Here is an 18,717-nt window from a genome sequence, read left to right on the forward strand (position 1 = left end):
TGGTTGATCTCATCCATCACCTTCACATTTACAAATCTTACCAGGATTTTAGAGCTTCCACCCTTACGCTTCACACTGCCATTTGTGAGAAGGATATTGGGACAAGGCTGCCAAGCCCTCCACTTTTGAACTTTATTAAGCAAAGCGGGTGGACTGGTGTTGCAAAATGACACCACAACTGGAAAGTAACCTTCATGTCTTCAAGAGATTTTGTCAGTATCTTCCATCAAAAGTGCTAAGGTTTTTGAATTGCCATTAATTTAGATTTTTACTCCTGAATACGACAAGTATGCAGTTTAAAGCTTCCAGTATTTTCAGACCTATTCACACTAATGCAAATTTGCAAATGTTTGTATAGGAGGATGTGACTTTATGTTGGCTTTTGATCAGTAAGCAGTACCATAATGCTTTTCGCTTTGGCTATCGAGGAAATAATGATAGGAAAACTTGAATTAAATGTAGTTTTGATCAAGAATTTATCCTTTCTTCGACTAGGATTTTAGTTTTATAAATACTGTAATGTATTGTAATAACTTACAAATGGCTTCAACCTTCACCTTTAGTTACATTTAATTTAATTACCATTATGATGATGTAATTTTGAATTAACTTATATTTGTCTTTCAGATGTTACAATGTCACTGTACCTATGTCTGCCATAGCATTTTTTTATTTGTTATAGTTATCATCTGATATTGTCCATGGGCCATAAAATCTGACATTATGATGGAAGGACAGTTAAATGCTGTGGTGTTACTGGCATCTTTCCACTGCATTGGCAACAAAGTTCAATTCCTGTCAAGGATAATGTACTCTGTAGATGTTTGGCGGGATGGAAAAGTTTACCTGCTAAGTTATCAGTAGCATTTTCCTTGCTCTTCTAAGCTGTATATTATAGAGAGGGGATCAGGGCACTATTTATATGCCTGTTTAGTCTCTAGGACATTGTGTGCAAGTGCAGTGTACCTGTTCCTTGTTTCTGCTACTCATTAGCAATCTTTTGACTTTTATCAGTCCCCTTTCTGTTTGTAAGCTGTTACAGCTTTTGTGATTGGGTGGCCTGGTGAAGGTGAGCTCGTTAAGGTCTTAAACCAATACTGTACCTGGTCGTTAGTACAGGTTTGTCATACATAATGTGTTGACATCGCCCATCTTATTTTTCCACGTAAAACTTGCAGTTATGTAATTTGATAAGATAAATTCTTTATGCCATTTTATTTCTCTCTTCTTACTTTGCAAATCTTTTTCCTGTTCTTATAATTCTGTTTTATAATCTTACTTTGCTTCTCTGTATTGTATCTTATATTATTTGCTTCATAATTTTAGTCATGTATTTAACATTATAATATTGAAATGTATGACCCATCTCATATTGCACATAACCATCAAAAAAAGAAGTTATAAATTAAAACAAAATATTAACATTCTTTTATAAAATTTAATAAATGCCTGAGAATGAAACCATACAAAATTAATGAGATACTTTATATCAATTGCATTTTGCTCTGTCTTCCTAATGAAATCTACTGTAGGTCATCAAAACCCCTTAACCATTTCCTAAGAAGAGTAGCACACAAAAAAGAAAAATTGAGTCCACGCTGAACATTTACCACATTTTTAAGTCACAGATGCCCTTTGGACTCAGCACTGCATAACTTTCAAAACTGGAGCATAAAAAACATTGATCAGACAGGTGGAAGCCTTAAATTCACAGATCAAATCCCCTTGAAGTGCTTTGTCAAATTTACACTATCAAAGAAATTTAGTAAAGCACCATAAAGTATTACTAAATTAATATCTTGAACATGCAACAACACATATCATTTGAACTATACTTTTAGATTTTAAATTTACACCTTTCACAGTTTCCCACTGAAACTGAGTACAGTACTTGGCAATTCTAGCTTTACATTCTAAACTTAAAATTCAAACAAAGTTATTTTCAAATAAATTAATAAATTTCAAAAAGATCCTCAAATATTTACTCAACAGAAAACTGAATGCTATACTCTGATATAAACTCTCCAAAACAATAGGGAATAGCTGTCACATATAAAAGGGTCTGACATAAAACACCCACAACATAATCCACCTAGCCATCCATAAAAAAGAAAAATAGAAAAAAAAAGGTTACATTCCTACCACTGAAGTATGATTAACAATAACTAGCCTGTAAAAAATATGAGAATCAGTAAACAATATGAGATTCTGAGAATGCACTTTTTTTTTTTTTTTTTTTTTGAATATTACTAAAATTTTCAGTCACAAAAAAGATATGGTACAGAGAAATTACTACATAGTATAACAATCAAGAAAATCAGAAAAACACTTGCTGTACGTTTATATCTACAGTTGTACCTAGTATAAAAGATCAGTTTTCCAAAGACTCTCTGTCTCTAGTTAAACCCCTTGTTGGTCTACTGTTCTCTGTTACTTTATCATTTGTGTAACCATTCAAAATTCTTCCAAGATACATGGTCCTCTGCAAAATTCCTTATCATGGCATTCTTCTTCAGTTTCAAAATCTCTATTTCCTTAAGGTACATCTGATTGTCCAACAATTATTTTATATTACTTTGGCTACTTACTCTTTCATAATTCTTGATACCTAAGGTGCTTTTGAATTACTCAAAATTCTTTAGTTATACAATTACCTTTACTTAAGAAAAATCCATATTTACTTCTCGAGATGTAAGCACGACACAGTGTTTTGTACCATTATACTTTAAATAATTCAAAACAACTCTGGAAAGACAAAGAGCAATCTTCTGAAATGCAATAAAAACAATTTGTGAGTGGTTCTCACCAAAGTTTGACTGTTTGAGAGCCTGAAACCACAGCAAGCTGGAGAATATTGAAAATTATTATAAAAAATTTTTCATTTCTAATATGAACAATAAAAGGGTGTTCTCTCGACCCTATTCTACATTGAGTACAGCACATGCACAAAATACAGTATATCAGACAGTTTTTCTTACAATTGTGGGTACCCCTTAAGTACAGCATGCCCAAAAACATTCTTAGTTACAGTATCAGATGAATCTACTTCCAAATATTGTACTTGTATGATGATTCTCAATCTGAAAAAGTAACTTTGTCAAATATTCGTAAAATACAAGATCCCAAATCAACAACTCTGTAGCTACACTGTCTTTGACAATAAATTTCACAGCCTTAATACTAACAACTGAAATATTCATTAGGTAAACAGATTATCAAGTGATAAAGGTACCAAAAGTAATGATGTAAATGTAACCGATGACAATGTCAAAACTGCTAAATCATATGCATTAAATTTGATTCTTTTGTCACAACAGTAAAAACTACCAATGTAAGCAAGTAGTACAGCAAACTGACATTACTGTACTCTTTAATATATACTATGGAAGGCAACTAATTGAGCACCAGAGGAAAAAACACAACAGACATAAAAATATAAATATTTGTCAAAATCTTTCATTTGGCATTAAAAGACTTAATCCTAATATCACTTGACTCACATGTACTGTACCCTTAACAGTTACAAGGTTTGAGTCACACAACATTATATCACAATAACTGAATGAAATACAGTTTCAACTCTGTAAGTCTTGTTAAAATATTTTTAAACTAAAAAATAGCACTGCCTTGTAAAGATACACCTTGCTATTCAAGCCCACAACTTATTCGGGAGAGACTCTGCATCATCTGTGCATTGTGGTCTGATGAAGAATTGGTGCAATGAAGGTTATGGCATTCAGCAAATGATCTGCAAGTGGAAGAGACTGAGTATTGAGGCTAGTACTATACATCTGCTTCAGTGTCGCTGCATCAATACAGATGTTACTGCAAAAGAAAAATAAGAAGAATGTTAGTAATTTTTTTAAACTCGAACACTACACCACAGCTGTTCACAAAATTACCATCTTAAAGACATGTCAAATAAAACAGGTTTTGACGTAGGAAAAACCTATTTTTGGTAGTCGCTGTTGAGTCCTCAAAGGAGTTACCTTCCATGGTCTACCAGAGCTCCATGGTGACCAAACTAATGTCAAAGAATTCTCTTCTAATTTAGTTGGTCTTCTGGCCAGGTATTGTGTCGTAATGATTAACATTACAACACATGATGGAGTATATAATGGACTCAAAGATAAGAGGGCACTTTCCCTTATCTTCAGCGAAGCTGAACCCAGTTTTTCCAACGTCAACCTGCAAGAAAGAGAAGTGACTATTGCGCACGCGCATCCGCCCTCTTGTTTACAACCGGGCCGTTAAAAGACCAAGGAGCCATTACCTCTGTTTGGTCCAAAGCAAACAGTTCACGTTGTTACCAGCGCTCCGAAAAAATTCGACTTCTTTCTCAGTTTTAGTATCGAGGATTATGGAAACATCAAAAATAGCAAGATAAGTGCTCAGTATTAACAAACAGTTGAAAGTTTTAAACTTTTAGAATTTATATAATTTGTGTACTAAAGCCGGAACCCAGCTCGTTGATCGCTAGCCTACCTAGCCTCGTAAAGCGTTGATTATTACCTAGTTTCGTAAAACGAAAATTGTTTTCAGTTCTAACTAAATGTTTTAACTAAAAGAAATGTTCCACAACTTACTATTAATATGGAAAATCCTTTCAGATTATACGATGTCTACAATAATCTAGGCAGTAAGTGGGAATAATTAAAACTAGATTAATAGTGGATGTTGTCTGTAAGCCTATGTACATCCTTGGATTACGTATCCTTAGTGGCCAAGCTTAGACTGAGGACCCTAGGATCAGATAATAACAATATCTGGGCATAGTAAATCGATAGCCTAACAATAAGGCTACATATTAGTATAAATTTTTTCCCTTTTATATAAGCCAGTGCACTTTAGCATGAGCTAAATCGACGACTAGCTTAGGCATTACCTTATATCAAGTTAACTGGTAACTTTTCATGAAACATTCCATTTCTGGACTAAATTCTTAGCCTAGACCATGTAATTAGGATTAGATGAAATCATAATCTGTGCTAGATGAGATGTAACCTAGCCTTAAGGCTACATACTAAGGTAGGCTAATTGTGTTTTGTTTATGTAACCCATACACTTAAGTGTGAATAAAATAATCTAGATTAGGCAGTAGCCTAGATTAGAGTAAGTTATAACCTGGTTATAAGGTTACACAATAGTGATTACTGTTTTATATAGTAAACCAAATAGCCTAGGATTGGATATAAACAATAAACTGGGTTAGAAAAATAGTTGAATAATTATAAGGTTATAATAATCTGGATTAGACAATACCCTATACCAGGTTAAGAGAGAACAAATAAGCCTAGGGTTATACATAAACAGTATCCTAGCCTAAATAAAATAACTTGGTTTGTTACGACTCGGTAACATATCTGTAAGGTTACATGCTAGTAGGGTCTTGTGTAGCCTACATCCTTAAAGTTGATATAAATCCAGAACAGGCAGTAGCCTAACCATATTAAGTAGGAACCCCTTATAAGGAATATCCTACTATTAGCCTAAAACAGTGATGGCCGAATATCAGATAAAAAGGTAGTCTCGGCCACATAAAACAGAAAAAACATATAAGAGAATTATTTTCTGTAAAGCTTATATCTTTTAAGTTATGAATAAGCCTAGAATAGGTTAAGCAAGAACCTTCTGAGAAATCCTCTATTTTTAGCTTAATGTATATTAAACTAGAATCATTGCCCCAAGCTATAACAAGACAGTAGTTTGGGTTATTCAAACAAATTAGTTCATAGCAGTTAGTCTGAATGGCATGACAATTGGAATTAAAAATTTCACTTGGTCATTGCAAAAGGACTAGCAAATGTATAAGTAATACAGCCATGTACAGGTATCAGAACTAACCTAAACCCTAGAAGGTTTAACATAGTTATTTAATTAAATGTATTAAAACTGCACAATTGTAATCAAATTAACCTGTAATATGAAAACTATACGAGGAACTACAGAAGTGTCCCTCTTTTAAAAACAGTTATACTAACTAGCTTCTGAAAACAACTTGCTTTATATCACAACAGGGCTGCCATTAGGCAGGATCCTCAGTTCAATATGCTCATGGCAGCAAGTTTTAAGGACGAAACAGCTCCTTTTAAGCTGTCTCAGTGGGGCCTAGGGTTCAGTAGGGGTGAGGGAGGGGGAGATTATCTTCCCGGCAGAACTCTGGCAGCAGGTATTTAACCCTTCCTCTGAACATCATCAATGTGTGGGCCAAAACCAATCAACATCAGTCGCCAATACCTCCCAGGTTAACCCTGTGGAGAAAATAGAGGATTCTTTACATGGAGTTCACATTCTTATTTTAAAAAATATGGAGTGAACATTGCCACTGAAATGGCCCTGCTGAACCCAGAAGGCTCAGGGACATAAGAAACCTCACAGAAGGAATTCTGTTCCCCATGCAGCTATCATTACTGAATAGGATATTTTCCCCAAAAGGGATATTGGGATCCACCTAACTCAGACTGAAATGTCTACTTTTTTGGAAAGGTATAGTAACTTGCCCAGAACCTCTGCCCCTTCATTAACAGGCAGTTACAGTTTAGTTGCTGAAGCTCAGTTAGATTGCACAAGCTCCCCCAAAAGGGAAACAGTTTATGGCAAGCTCCCCAAAAGGGATACACAGTTTATGGCAAGCTCCCCTAAAAGGGGTAGCATTTTGCGGCAAGCTCCCCCCCAAAAAAAGGGATACATAGTTTGCGCCATTTGATCAGTTCTGTAAGAAAATTTTGTTTTTATTGACCCGTACCCCCAAAAGGGATACACAGTTTGCAGCAAGCTCCCCCAAAAGGGTTACACAGTTTGCGACATTTGATCAGTTCTGTAAGGAAATTATATTTTTATTGACCTGTACCCCTAAAGGGATACACAGTTTGTGGCAAGCTCCCTCAAAAGGGGTACACTGTTTGCAACGATTTCCCCCAAAAGGGATATACAGTTTGCGCCATTTGGTCAATTCCGTAAGGAAATTGAGTACCATCAAAGATGCCCTTGCCACAGAATGGCAATATATAAGGGACATGAAGCATGATTCTGAAAAGTAAAGTCAGTCAGTCAGTCATGTACACACCAGAATGTAAAAGTACTACATCCTGTAACCGAAAAGTAAGTGTAGATACAAATGCCGTCCAAACAAGGTCTGATTTTAGAATTCCGACTAGAAACAACAATGGGTCAGTTTGGAATATAGAACTTCAGATCAAAACATAATAGGGGCTCCAATACTCACCCATGATGATACCAATAATCCATGGTGAGACACCTCAGTGTGCACCTTGGTGAGATACCTGAGTATGCATTTTCTCTCCCAATGGCAAGTAGGTAATTAATGAGAAAAACTATGATCGAAGTTGTAACTGTAGAATTTACAAACGGCAGCATTCCTTAATACAGAATGGCACCTGGTACCATCCTCACCAGACTTGGAGAAACCACTAACAGAAATGGTTTTCTTACCTATGCTTATAGTTTTTAAAAACTAATGAAATCACCCTTACCAGGTCAATGAAAAATGGATCTCTACTGCCTTTTTTGAATTAGACCCAAGTTGCTCACCAAGTAGCCTCATCAGAATTTTATGCTAGGCTCCGACTCCTCAGCATTATAACCTCTACCACCTTGCTGGAAGTTGCCATCTTAAAGCTTCCAGAACATCCCACGATAATTTTTGCTGTTGAGGCCAAAAGTCTGTGAGAACCCAATGGAAAGCACTCTTTGACTTCCTAGAATGGCACATAAAATTGCGAATGGAAGCATTGGAGAGCTCCATCAAATCACTCTCCAGTGTCACTGCATTGTTACATTCTAACACCTTCTGTAAGAACCTGTTAGAGGAATCTGTTGTGGCTCAACTCGATGAGCATGCCTACCAACAGAACTGTACAGTGTACGCTCTTCGGGGAAAAGAGGAATTCAAGAAACAAAGAACCCAAAGTTTCCCTTGACCCAACCGCAAAAAAGGCTCACTTTGATCAAAAATCATATAAGCCTTCAGCACCCCAAAATTTTCCTCAAAAACAGTTAGGTGGTCAGAAGGGACAATTCCCTGCAAAGGGACAACAGCAACTTCAAGGCCATCCTTTTTCACACAGTCCAAAAACCATCCCATAGGGGAAAAAATGGAAAAACAACACCTGGAATGTCTATCAAAGGTGAAGGCAGAGGAGGAGACAGATACCAAGAGGAATTATATTGGTTGGGGTCAGCTTGATGACATCACAGACAATGGAAGTTTTCCTGTGGGGGACAGAAACTTGCGTATATGCGCCACCAAGTATGTCTCTTCAGTGTCCTCAAAAGGGACTCGTCCAAAAGAAGAGTGATCCTCAACCAATCGACATTGAACAAGCACATTGTTGGCCGAAAGTTTTTGATGATTACCGTTGCCTAAGTACATTGAATCATTTCAAAAAGGGGCTCGGGCAGTTTCTGTGGATCTGAAAGATGCACACTGGCACATCCCTATAGCCGTTCCTTTCCGCCCCTTCCTAAGGTCCGAATAAGGAAAGATACGTACAGATTCAAAGTCAGGTCCTTTCGGCTAAACATTGCCTAAAGAATATTTGTCAAACTAGCAACGGTATTCTTTCGAGAACTCAAACAAAAAGATTAGGGGCCCACAAGAAAAGAGTGCTTGAAAAACCTAAGAGCAATGGTCAACAGACTAAAGTACAGTCAAAAGGTTTTATTATAAATTTGAAAACATCCTGCCTCATGCCCAGCAGACACTTTCAGTGGCTGGGACTGTGTTGAGTACTCTTCACGGCCTGTTGTCTCTCCCCATCATGCTCAAAACAGAATACGGCAAGTCCTCAAAAGGTTCCTTGCACAGCCCAGAGTTTCCAGATGGCAATCAGAACGCATGATGGGCCTGCTGCAGTTCTCGTCAGTAATAGATCCAATACATAGATTGCAGCTAAAAGTGTGAACAAATTCTGGCTATCGCATACAAGAAAAAAGATGCGAGACAGACCTCATCAGAGGATAAAAAGAGTTGGGGAGATACTTCGGCCTTAAATTTGGAAGGAATCTCTGGTGAAACAGGTCACCCTGACTCCTCCATCTGTATGAGTGACAAACTCACAGATGCCTCGTTGACAGGTTGGGAGGACATTGGGAGGATTGTCAGGTGGCAGGGAGATGATCAGCTACTCAGGAATTGTTATATCAAGTTCTTGGAGCTGATGGCTGCCTTTTGTCTCTCAAAAACTCAAACCTCCAGAAGAGAGAGAACATAACCACAATATCCTACATCAAGAGGTCTGGATCACATTCACCTCCTCTCAATATGGTAATGTTAGCCATCCTTCGGATGGCGCAAAGCAAGGAAGTGGCACATGTCTGCAGTTCACCTCACAGGGGTCCCATTGTAATAACAGACTCTCTATCAAGGAAAACGACAGCCTCAACAGAGTGGATGTTGGACAACCACTCTTTTCAAATAATAGCCAACATGCTTCCACAACCGGAAGTGGACCTGTTCGCCACATACTAGAATCACAAACTCCTGATGTATGTGTCTCCAAACCTGGACAGTCCAGCAACAGCAAGAGATGCCTTCCTTAAGACTGGAACAAGGGGAGGACAAAAATTTTTTCTCTATTGTCCCAGATTTCAAAGGTTTTGAGCAAACACCCTAGCACAAAAGGGCAGATGCACTTCTAACCTTCATAGGAATAGTGAACTTAACAGCCCCGAATTGGACAAACAGGCATTGGTTCCTATTACCTCAACAACGGACAAAAAGATCAATTCCACTGTCGTCCGCTGTTCTATCCCAGATAGTAGGAGGGAAAGTCTCTCCTTTCTAAGCCGAGACCTTCACGTATAGATTTTTTAAAAAATATCTATTGTAATAATTACTCACTCAACATTGCTAGGTACCTAGTACAAAAATTACGGACTTCTATCCAGCATTACCAGTCCGTATGGAAGATATGGTTAGATTACTGTATATCCATACTGAGAGCCCAGTTGAGATTTCTGTATAGAAACTATATTTTCTTATATACCCTTTTGAAGACAAATACTTTGTGGTTACAACAGTCATGACATACAAGGCTGCATTAATGGAACCCTTCCTTTAGGGATTCGGGATTGACTCCAGTATAGAAGTTGTCACTTCCCTTCCGCAGTCTTTTGCTCTACAAAGGCCCACTCCCAAAAGGCTTCCAATTTCTTGGTCCCTGGACAAGGTGCTTAGACTTCTATCAGCCCCTCAGTTCAGTGGACCCAATACAACCACAATGCACAGGCTATAAAAGGTGATCTTGATTGCATTAGCATCAGGAGCTCATACAGTATTAGTGAACTGGGCTCTCTTAGATGGGGATGATGCATCATGCAAATAGCTAACCATCAATTATTATTGTCCCCTGGCCCATCATTCCTGGCCAAGAATATGGATCCTATAAAAAGGAAATCCATTCTTATAAGAAAATTCAATTTAGCAGACAGGACATTACGCCCAGTTCAAGCACTTAAGGTTTACCTAGAAGTCACGGCAAACACGCCAGAAGGTCCTATTTTCCTACACCCTAGCACAAACCAACCACTCTCCCTACAAAGACCGAGAATGTTTGTAAGGTTTTTCTCATTAAAAAGGGAAATCCACACACTTTCCATAGGTCACATGATGTTAGGAGTGTAAGTACATCTTTGGCCTTCTTCAGAAATGTCTTTCAAAGAAGTCTCCAGATGTATAGGGTGGTCATCAGTTAATCATTGCCACATGTTCGAACAAATTCGACTACACTGTGTATCAGTAGGTGGCATAGTTAGTCTTAACCCCTAGGTGCTGCGGCAGAAAACCAGGGGTCATATTGATGGTGAGTATGCTAACTTATCGCTGGGAGATGGGTGGCAGTACTACAACAAAACCCACCATGCTTAGGTAAGCCACTGTAGAACTACATCCTAAAACGTAAATTCGTGTATAGTTTCTTGTTCCTAGGTATCAAAACCTGAAAAGTATTTGGAATAAAGAATGGGACTTGAACTCTGTGGCTTGACCTTGGACTGGAAATGTTATTTCCTCTGGGGTGTTGGGATTAAAAAGGAAGAGCTTAAGCCTTTTTTCGTCACCTGTCAGTTTCTTTTGTAAAGCTCCTTTGAGGACGAAACAGCGACTACGCTATCAAAAAACAGGTTTTGACGTAGGAAAAACCTATTTTTGGTAGTCGCTGTTGAGTCCTCAAAACCCTCCCACTTCCCTGACGAAAAGGCATGGGATTTAGGCAAAGGGATCAACCTGCATTGACCAACAGAGAGTAATGGCTCCTTGGTCTACAGTATTAAAATTTTTCGAAGCCAAGCTGTTTCAGTTTATGGCAGTTTACACTATATCTAAGCCACAGGTAAAAAATTTTTTACACATCAATTTTCTTCCATCCATTTCAAAATCATGTCACAATTAGAAAAGAAAACACAACAAACAATGAAACTCTGTACAGTCTGTCCCACTGGAAAAATCACTGAAAGTTAACAGTGATGACCAATTACTCAAAAGGTATTTTAGGCATTTATGTTCAAAATAATAATGGAAACTGAAACAACCTTTTATGCAGCAATCAGGCTTGGTGCATTAGAATTTCCAGAACACCAATCAGAATACACGGAATGATATCTTAACTTTGATACCACTCAACATACGAGTGCAGTATTGACCTAGATTTCATAAAAATATATTTAAAAAAAAAAAAAAATTAGTAACATGTTCCCTAACAATATATACAACATATAAAAATACACAATTATTTACTACTGCTAGTAACAAAACATTTTCTAATCACCTTCCTTTTATCTACTCATTACTAAAAAAATATTGAAATATTTCACATTCTCAAATATTGGTACACCACCGTAACAGACAATGATATACAGTACAGGCAACCAAAGAGAATTTAAAAATACGGCCCTGTACAGTATTTGAGTTCAATCAAGTGGAAAAAGGATATAAACACTATGAAGTAAAATATTTGAAACAAGGCTGGATGAGCAAAAATTGTAAATCTTGTAAAAACTGCATAATTTGGAGGTTTTGGCTAGAAGCACAACTGGATTAGCAAAGTAGAAAAGTTAACTATAATGAGATGTTGTGTGATGAGTGCAAGAGTGTTACTGTACACGAAAACACAGCAGAAAGCTCTATACTGTAAAAGGGTCAACAGATTGATGATATGATAAGATGTGTGAAATAGTAATAAATTTGTTAAGTTTTTCAGAAAAATAAAAGTATACCTTTCAACAAGTTTTTTTGGTAAGCTGAAAACCATTTGGCCTAGGAGGAGGGGCTAATTAGCAGTTAATGCTGCCTTGTTATTCACTGACACGCCACTCATGCTTTTTGAGAAAAAATATTGGAAATAAATTTTTCATATGGAAAGCACAGCATATTAAATAAAATATTTAGAACAGCTAATAACTACAACAGTATTAGACACCTCTCACTCTCATAAACTACAGGAATCTTTTACCTTTTCTTAGATGCCTTTGAGGTTCCAGCTGCAATCTTAACAAGCGACATCAATGAACTATGGAGCTTCTTCTCAAAGACCAAGAGCAGAGCTCTGATCTTCTCCTGGTTTTCTTCTTCTTCACTGGGAGTATTTTCAGTTAGAACAGTGACTTCTTCCTCACTGTTCTCTCCCAACTTATTCTCCTTCACAGTGGTGTTATCCTTTTCTGGCCTTTCATCACTTCCAGTATCATCAAGCTGCTGCTTGCCAAAACAACCTCCTTTATTACCTTTAGGTTTAGCCATGAAATGACACATCTTCAAAGCTTGTTTGCCCTCAACCAGTAGTTGAAGTACAGAAATATTGTGTTTAATCAAAAGCTGCTGATTTGTTGTTCCTGAAAGAAAAAGTGTCATAGAAGATGGTGATCTCAAAAAACTCAAGAAAAACTTCATTTTTCTTGTAAATTGTATTTTTTCTACCAACCTTTTGTCTTAAAGGGAGACCTCTGAGGACAGTGTTCTTAAAGCTGATGCAGATAGGCAAACTTCTGGCAAACACTTTTGAATGGAAGATTAGTTAGTATCTCTTGTGTGTCCATAACTCAGAGCATCACTTACATATGAGTTAACACTTACTTGAGAAAGTAAGATAATAAACAATTACAATTTCTAGTCATCATTACTACATAAAAGGTCGAGATAGATAATAAACAATGTTTTACAATAAAACATTTTCTATAAAGCTATTTATCATGAATATCCTTACTCCATGTGAAACATACCCAGACACACCAACTTGACAGATCTTGAAAGATGAAGAGCCCTACTGCTCATGCCTCAGTCAACTTCACTGTCTCCCAATGAATAAACACTACAAATAAACTTTAACTTTAATAACTTATCTCTACTAATTATCCAAAAACTAACAGAGTTTAGGACTAACATCAATGCTCAAAAACTGTGTGATATTTATAAATAGTTTTTATTTGAAATCTCAGCACCATCACCAACATAACTACAACCATTAAAATGTGAAAAGCCTTTAACATATGATAAATATTAAAATGTAATAATAAAAATAAACTACTAAAAAATAAAATTGGCATGATGTCTCACAACCAGTTCATTACTATATTTCCTTGTTTTATATGAAAGTATTCAACAGTGAGTTCAGAAAAACTTACATATTTTCAAAAGTGAAAAATATTTTCAATCAATTATCATCCAGTTTAACTACTGGATGATAATTGTTAATTGTAAAACAAGGTATCTTTCCTTTCCAACAGTAACTTACATATATATATTGTTCAGAAAACAAAATATAAAACTATACCTTGTATCTGGTCTTCTATGAGAACAGCCCGGTCAAGTTGTACTTTTAAGATGTCCACAGGATTTTCTAATTGCATGAACAGAGCTGCCGCTTTGCTGTAATTGCGTTCTGCCAGATGGCGCATGTTCTTTGTGTCTGATTCTCCAGCTCTGTAAAGTAAAGACAGTACAGAATATCTATCAATAAAAGTAAAATGAAAAACTTTAATAATGATTACAATTAGTTTTCAATTATAGCTTCTGGCAAACTACTACCTTTCAATACCAACATTACATAATGTAATTGCACCTGAATGTAATCATTACAGAATATAAACTTTTGGAAATTGTTGGTTACAGTCAACACTGGCTAAACAGATGTTTCTACAGCGTGTCACCAACTTACAGAGGGGGATACGTTCCAGCACCATGCCATAAGTTGAGTACTGCTGCAAGTTGGTTTTTTGCTTACGGCTCCATAACTTGACGCTGCATCAAGTTACAGTGCCGTAAGCACCATTAACTTGTTGCCTGTTCTAGCCATTAGTGCTGTCAACAGCAATGAAAAGGCATCCTAAGATCGAATCTGCCGCAAGTTGCTGTCGCCATAAGTCGGTGACGCACTGTATAGATATATACAGCTTTTTGCTTAAAAAACTCACTATATGAACTTTTACTGTATGAGAAAAATGCTAAGAATTAAAGGCTATAAGATAAAAAATTCACTATAAAGATCTACATGATCACAACTTCTGAAAATTGCTCTTATCTGACAGTGAATTGATATTTTATGAGGTTTAGGACTTAAGGTTAAGTGCTGGAACTTATTAGGGTTATTCAGTGCCTTTACTAGGCTGTAGAGGAAGCAGTGTTCTACTTGGAGAGACAGTGAATTACTGCACCCAATACTATTTACATGCCTTGTGCAGAGACAGAAGTGCGATCCTGAGTTTAATGTCAGTCTGCATTAAAGTTAATATGTGTACTGTGTGTGCTTGTATTCAAGGATCTGAAACGTTTAAGTGCTTTGATCATCTTGCACAAAGTGAAGGTAAGTGTCTGGTGAGGTTCCAAGCATAAGGAGCTGTGGAAGAGCTTGGCTCTTGAGGGTAAGTAAAATACTGGGCATGTAGCAACAAAGGACAAGGTGCAAGTAACACTGCAAAGGCTCTCAGGGTCACCCAGTCAAAAGCATCAGCTGTCAATCAGGGGAACATCACTGTTGCTCCAATTCTGAACATGTCACCTTTGACTATCAAGAAGATCAACAATACACTTGACCCCTTCATGAATGAGTATTACCAGAAGCAGACCAGATGAAAACAATACAGTAAACCCCCCGTATTCGCGTTCTCACGATTCGCGGACTCACGCATTCGCGGGTTTCTCTATGGAACATATCTACCCATTATTTGCGGAAAATTCGCCCATTCGCAGTATTTTTCACTGTGAAATATTCACTAATTACTGTATTTTAAGATAATTTTCATGAATAAATGCGCTTTTTGTGATAAAACTATTAAAATACTCAGGTATAAGCATTTTTACAGGGTTTTTCTTGTGTTTAAACTATCAAAATGGGCAGTTCTAAGTGTTTTTAGAGGGGTTTTATGTATTCGCGGATTTTAGCTATTCACGGGGGGGTGTGGTACCCATCCCCGGCGAATACGGGGGGTTCACTGTAAAATGCTCATCTATCTTAATGATTAGGTTGGCAATCCAGATTATAAAGGAACATTTGTTACAAGAAGGGGTTATGAGGGTTTCAAGAAGGAAGCCAATACTGTACTTGCTTCCTGACAACATGAGAAATTGAAACTGCTGACGAGAAAATTATAACGACGCTTCTGGAGATCCTGAAGCAAAAGATTCATATTGGTGGTTACCTTGCCAAATAAATTTTGAACATGAGCCAGATGGACCTCTGCAGCAAAATGTCCATAAAGATAAGATGATTACACCACACTTTGAGGCTACCAAAGACCACACCACCTGTGCATTTCTTGCATTCCTATCCAATACTAAAGGAGATCTGAAAATGATGCCCCTGTCCGTATTCCACTTTGAGAACCACTGGGCACTGAAGGGACTTAGCAAAGAATAACTTGGGCTATTTTGAAAACCTAACTAGAAGACTTACATGACAGGTCTCAACCTTAACTACAAAGCTGATTGTTTCACCTGCCCTTGCACAGTAGACTAGATGGAATAACTTTTTCTCCTTGTAGAAAATGCTAGGAGCCATCCCAAGGCTATGGAAAAAAAAAAAAAGTGGGAGCCACACAATTAAGGTGTTTTTGCCTCCTACAACACTTCTCTCCTCCAGCACATGGCCCAAAGGATTAATGTGACATTCATGACCTAATATCAGCAGTGCAAGCTGAAGAGTTTGGTCCAGTTTCTTGATATTAGCCCAAATGGGATGATCAAACCATACTGGAGGAATTTCAACAAAGAATTCAAACAATGCTGGAGATGAAGTCTATCTTCCTAGGTTGACCTCCATCTTGCATAAGATATAGCCTGAAAGTAATCTCAACTTCATGGATTTCCCAACTGTAAACACCATAGGTGGTCCCTACCTACCAAATTCCATCATAAAGAAAAATACAATTATCACATTTAAGCCTGCCTGTGACACTGAAAAATTGTTCTGGGTAAAAATGTACCAAAAACAATGTTCATTTCTGCAGATAAGAGACCTTAAACTTGCTAAGTCTGTGAGATTTATAGGAAAATGCCATTGTTTCAACCTATAAATTGGCTTGTAACCTTGAAAAATATGTCATGGTTAAAAACAGAAACTAATCAACATCTACCAAATCATATGTTTAAAAATACTATTTTGCCATGTAAACTGACCTGCACCCTTAGAAAATAAAATAAAAAATATTTGGGAAAGTATTCAACAGCCCCAAATATCCATACCCGACTGGGAAAACCGTACATTACATGAAGGATCAATTATTTTACAGTAAAAATACCCACAAAGGCTGGGGGAAGGGTATGTCCCTTCACCTGACTTTCCCAATTGTCCCTTTCAGCTGTGATCTTTTCTAACTGTTACGCTCGTGTGGCTTCTTGTGCCTTTTTTATTGTTTTGTGCTTCATTTCATCTCTGTTTCTTACACTTGAGTTTTGTGAAATGAAATTCTCGTGCACTTTTTGTGTGATTTTGATTGATTTTATGTCTCTGTTTTCTGTGCTTACTGGCAATGATGTAAACAAGATGATAACCTACATATATACACTGTATATATCATAAAATACAAATATTACTACAGAGTATTTTAACAGAGTAATTTAACAGCAAAATCTCTCCGTGTGTGTGTGTGAGAAGTAATAGTTTAGCCTCATTATATTTTCATACTTTCACAGGGTGACTCAAGGGCTTTCTTCTTCAACAAGATAGAAATGGTAACAAATGAAAGGTGATCAAGTTGGACAGCTAGTCAGATGATCACCAAAGGGAGAAAGAAATGAAGCTGAAACTTAAAAAGAATGCTGAAAAAAACTTTTGGTCTGCCAACTTAAAAGAATGCTGAAAAAAACTTTTGGCCTGCCAACAATCAGCTGCACAAACACAAAGAACACAAGAGCAAGAGAGATAGTTAACTTAAGTTGTAAATTTTAGGTTAACTTAGGTTGCCCATGTTTTACGTTTTATTTTATGGAAGTACTTGTACATGCTGCACCAGGCTTTTTGCTGTAGTTTCTTACCTGCAAAATATCATTCTGATATTTGTCATTACTGTAATATATGTTAATAAAAGTTGTTAGCACTCATTGCTTTCTGGGTCCTGCTTATGTGACAAGGTCTTACCCGAGTTAACTTGCATTTGGGGATAGTTAATGAACACAAACTAGTGAAATGCTAAGCACTTCAAAAATTAACAACAGGAACATATACCTGACAGCACTATGATAGATGCCTGCTAATCTCATATAAATGACAGCTGCTCGATACTGATATAATGGTTGCCGTGCTCCAGGAGACTTGACATCACAATACTTGAGGGCCTTGGACAATAGATCTACAATCTCTCGGGCGAGGTCATCACCAGCCTGAAAAATAGATCTTATAAAACACAATTCTGGGTTCCAATTCTTTGGCTAATACAACACTTGGATATATATTGCCATAAACATATCAGCTAAAATAACAAGACACCTTTTACTAAGAAAAGTAAACCTTTACGAATCAGACCCAATATGAATCAGCCAAAAATCATATTGCAGATCATAGTTAAAAATTATACAAGCCACTTAACATGGATAGATGATTCAGAATGTTTATTGGTATCTTAAAGAATTTTGCATATTTCTTTCCTGTGTTACTTTCACTGGCATGAATAAAACACTTGCAACTCAAGCTTGAACACACCATGGATCACATTAAAACAAATCCTGAAACTTACAGTTCTAAAAAATTTACAGAATCATAAAAGCACAATTTTCAGCTGTTTTCAAATGAAGTCAATATCACAAGTATTTAATTTCCTTTGGCAAAGAGACAAAAGCATGACACCAACAAAAATAAGAATGAGCACAAAATATGAAGTAAGCAGGTGAAAGTGAATCACTCAAAAGTGTAGCCTACATAATTCAGAATAAATGAAAAGTATGCTTATGATGGATTCAAATGCAATTATGAATAAACTCTGATGATTTATTCTCAAGACAATGAGAATTGATATCAAATTTTTTTTATAATCTTAAGGCTAAGCATCCTGATTCGAAGAAAACATCTGTAACCTGCCATAGAGGATTTGAATAGTTCAGTGCATTAGCAATTTTAAGGTAGTATTCATGGTGAACTGGATGATTTCAATAATTCAAAATATGGTGGTCTCAAGTGTTGAAGTGAGTGGCAAAGCAAGAAGTGTAGATTTCTACAAGTTTTCAAAGGAATGTCCTATTTTAAGAGGAAGTCGCCAAGAAAAGTAGATGCC

General features: G+C 36.8%; 1 protein-coding gene across 2 annotated transcripts in view; it reads right to left on the minus strand.

Moving 5' to 3' along the window:
* Positions 1-1,418: 1,418 nt before the first annotated feature.
* Positions 1,419-18,717, minus strand: part of LOC136839166 (erythroid differentiation-related factor 1) — a 57,039-nt gene continuing 39,740 nt past the window's right edge. For both annotated transcript variants that reach the window (XM_067104847.1, XM_067104846.1), the window contains 4 exons: positions 17,676-17,830; positions 13,788-13,936; positions 12,471-12,849; positions 1,419-3,825 (listed from right to left, as the gene is read on the minus strand). In XM_067104847.1, coding sequence (XP_066960948.1) covers positions 3,684-3,825; positions 12,471-12,849; positions 13,788-13,936; positions 17,676-17,830 — 825 coding nt within the window. In that variant the 3' untranslated portion in view covers positions 1,419-3,683. The remainder of the gene's footprint in view (positions 3,826-12,470; positions 12,850-13,787; positions 13,937-17,675; positions 17,831-18,717) is intronic.

Source organism: Macrobrachium rosenbergii, chromosome 6, assembly GCF_040412425.1.
Source record: "Macrobrachium rosenbergii isolate ZJJX-2024 chromosome 6, ASM4041242v1, whole genome shotgun sequence".
In the NCBI taxonomy this organism is placed as follows: domain Eukaryota; kingdom Metazoa; phylum Arthropoda; class Malacostraca; order Decapoda; family Palaemonidae; genus Macrobrachium; species Macrobrachium rosenbergii.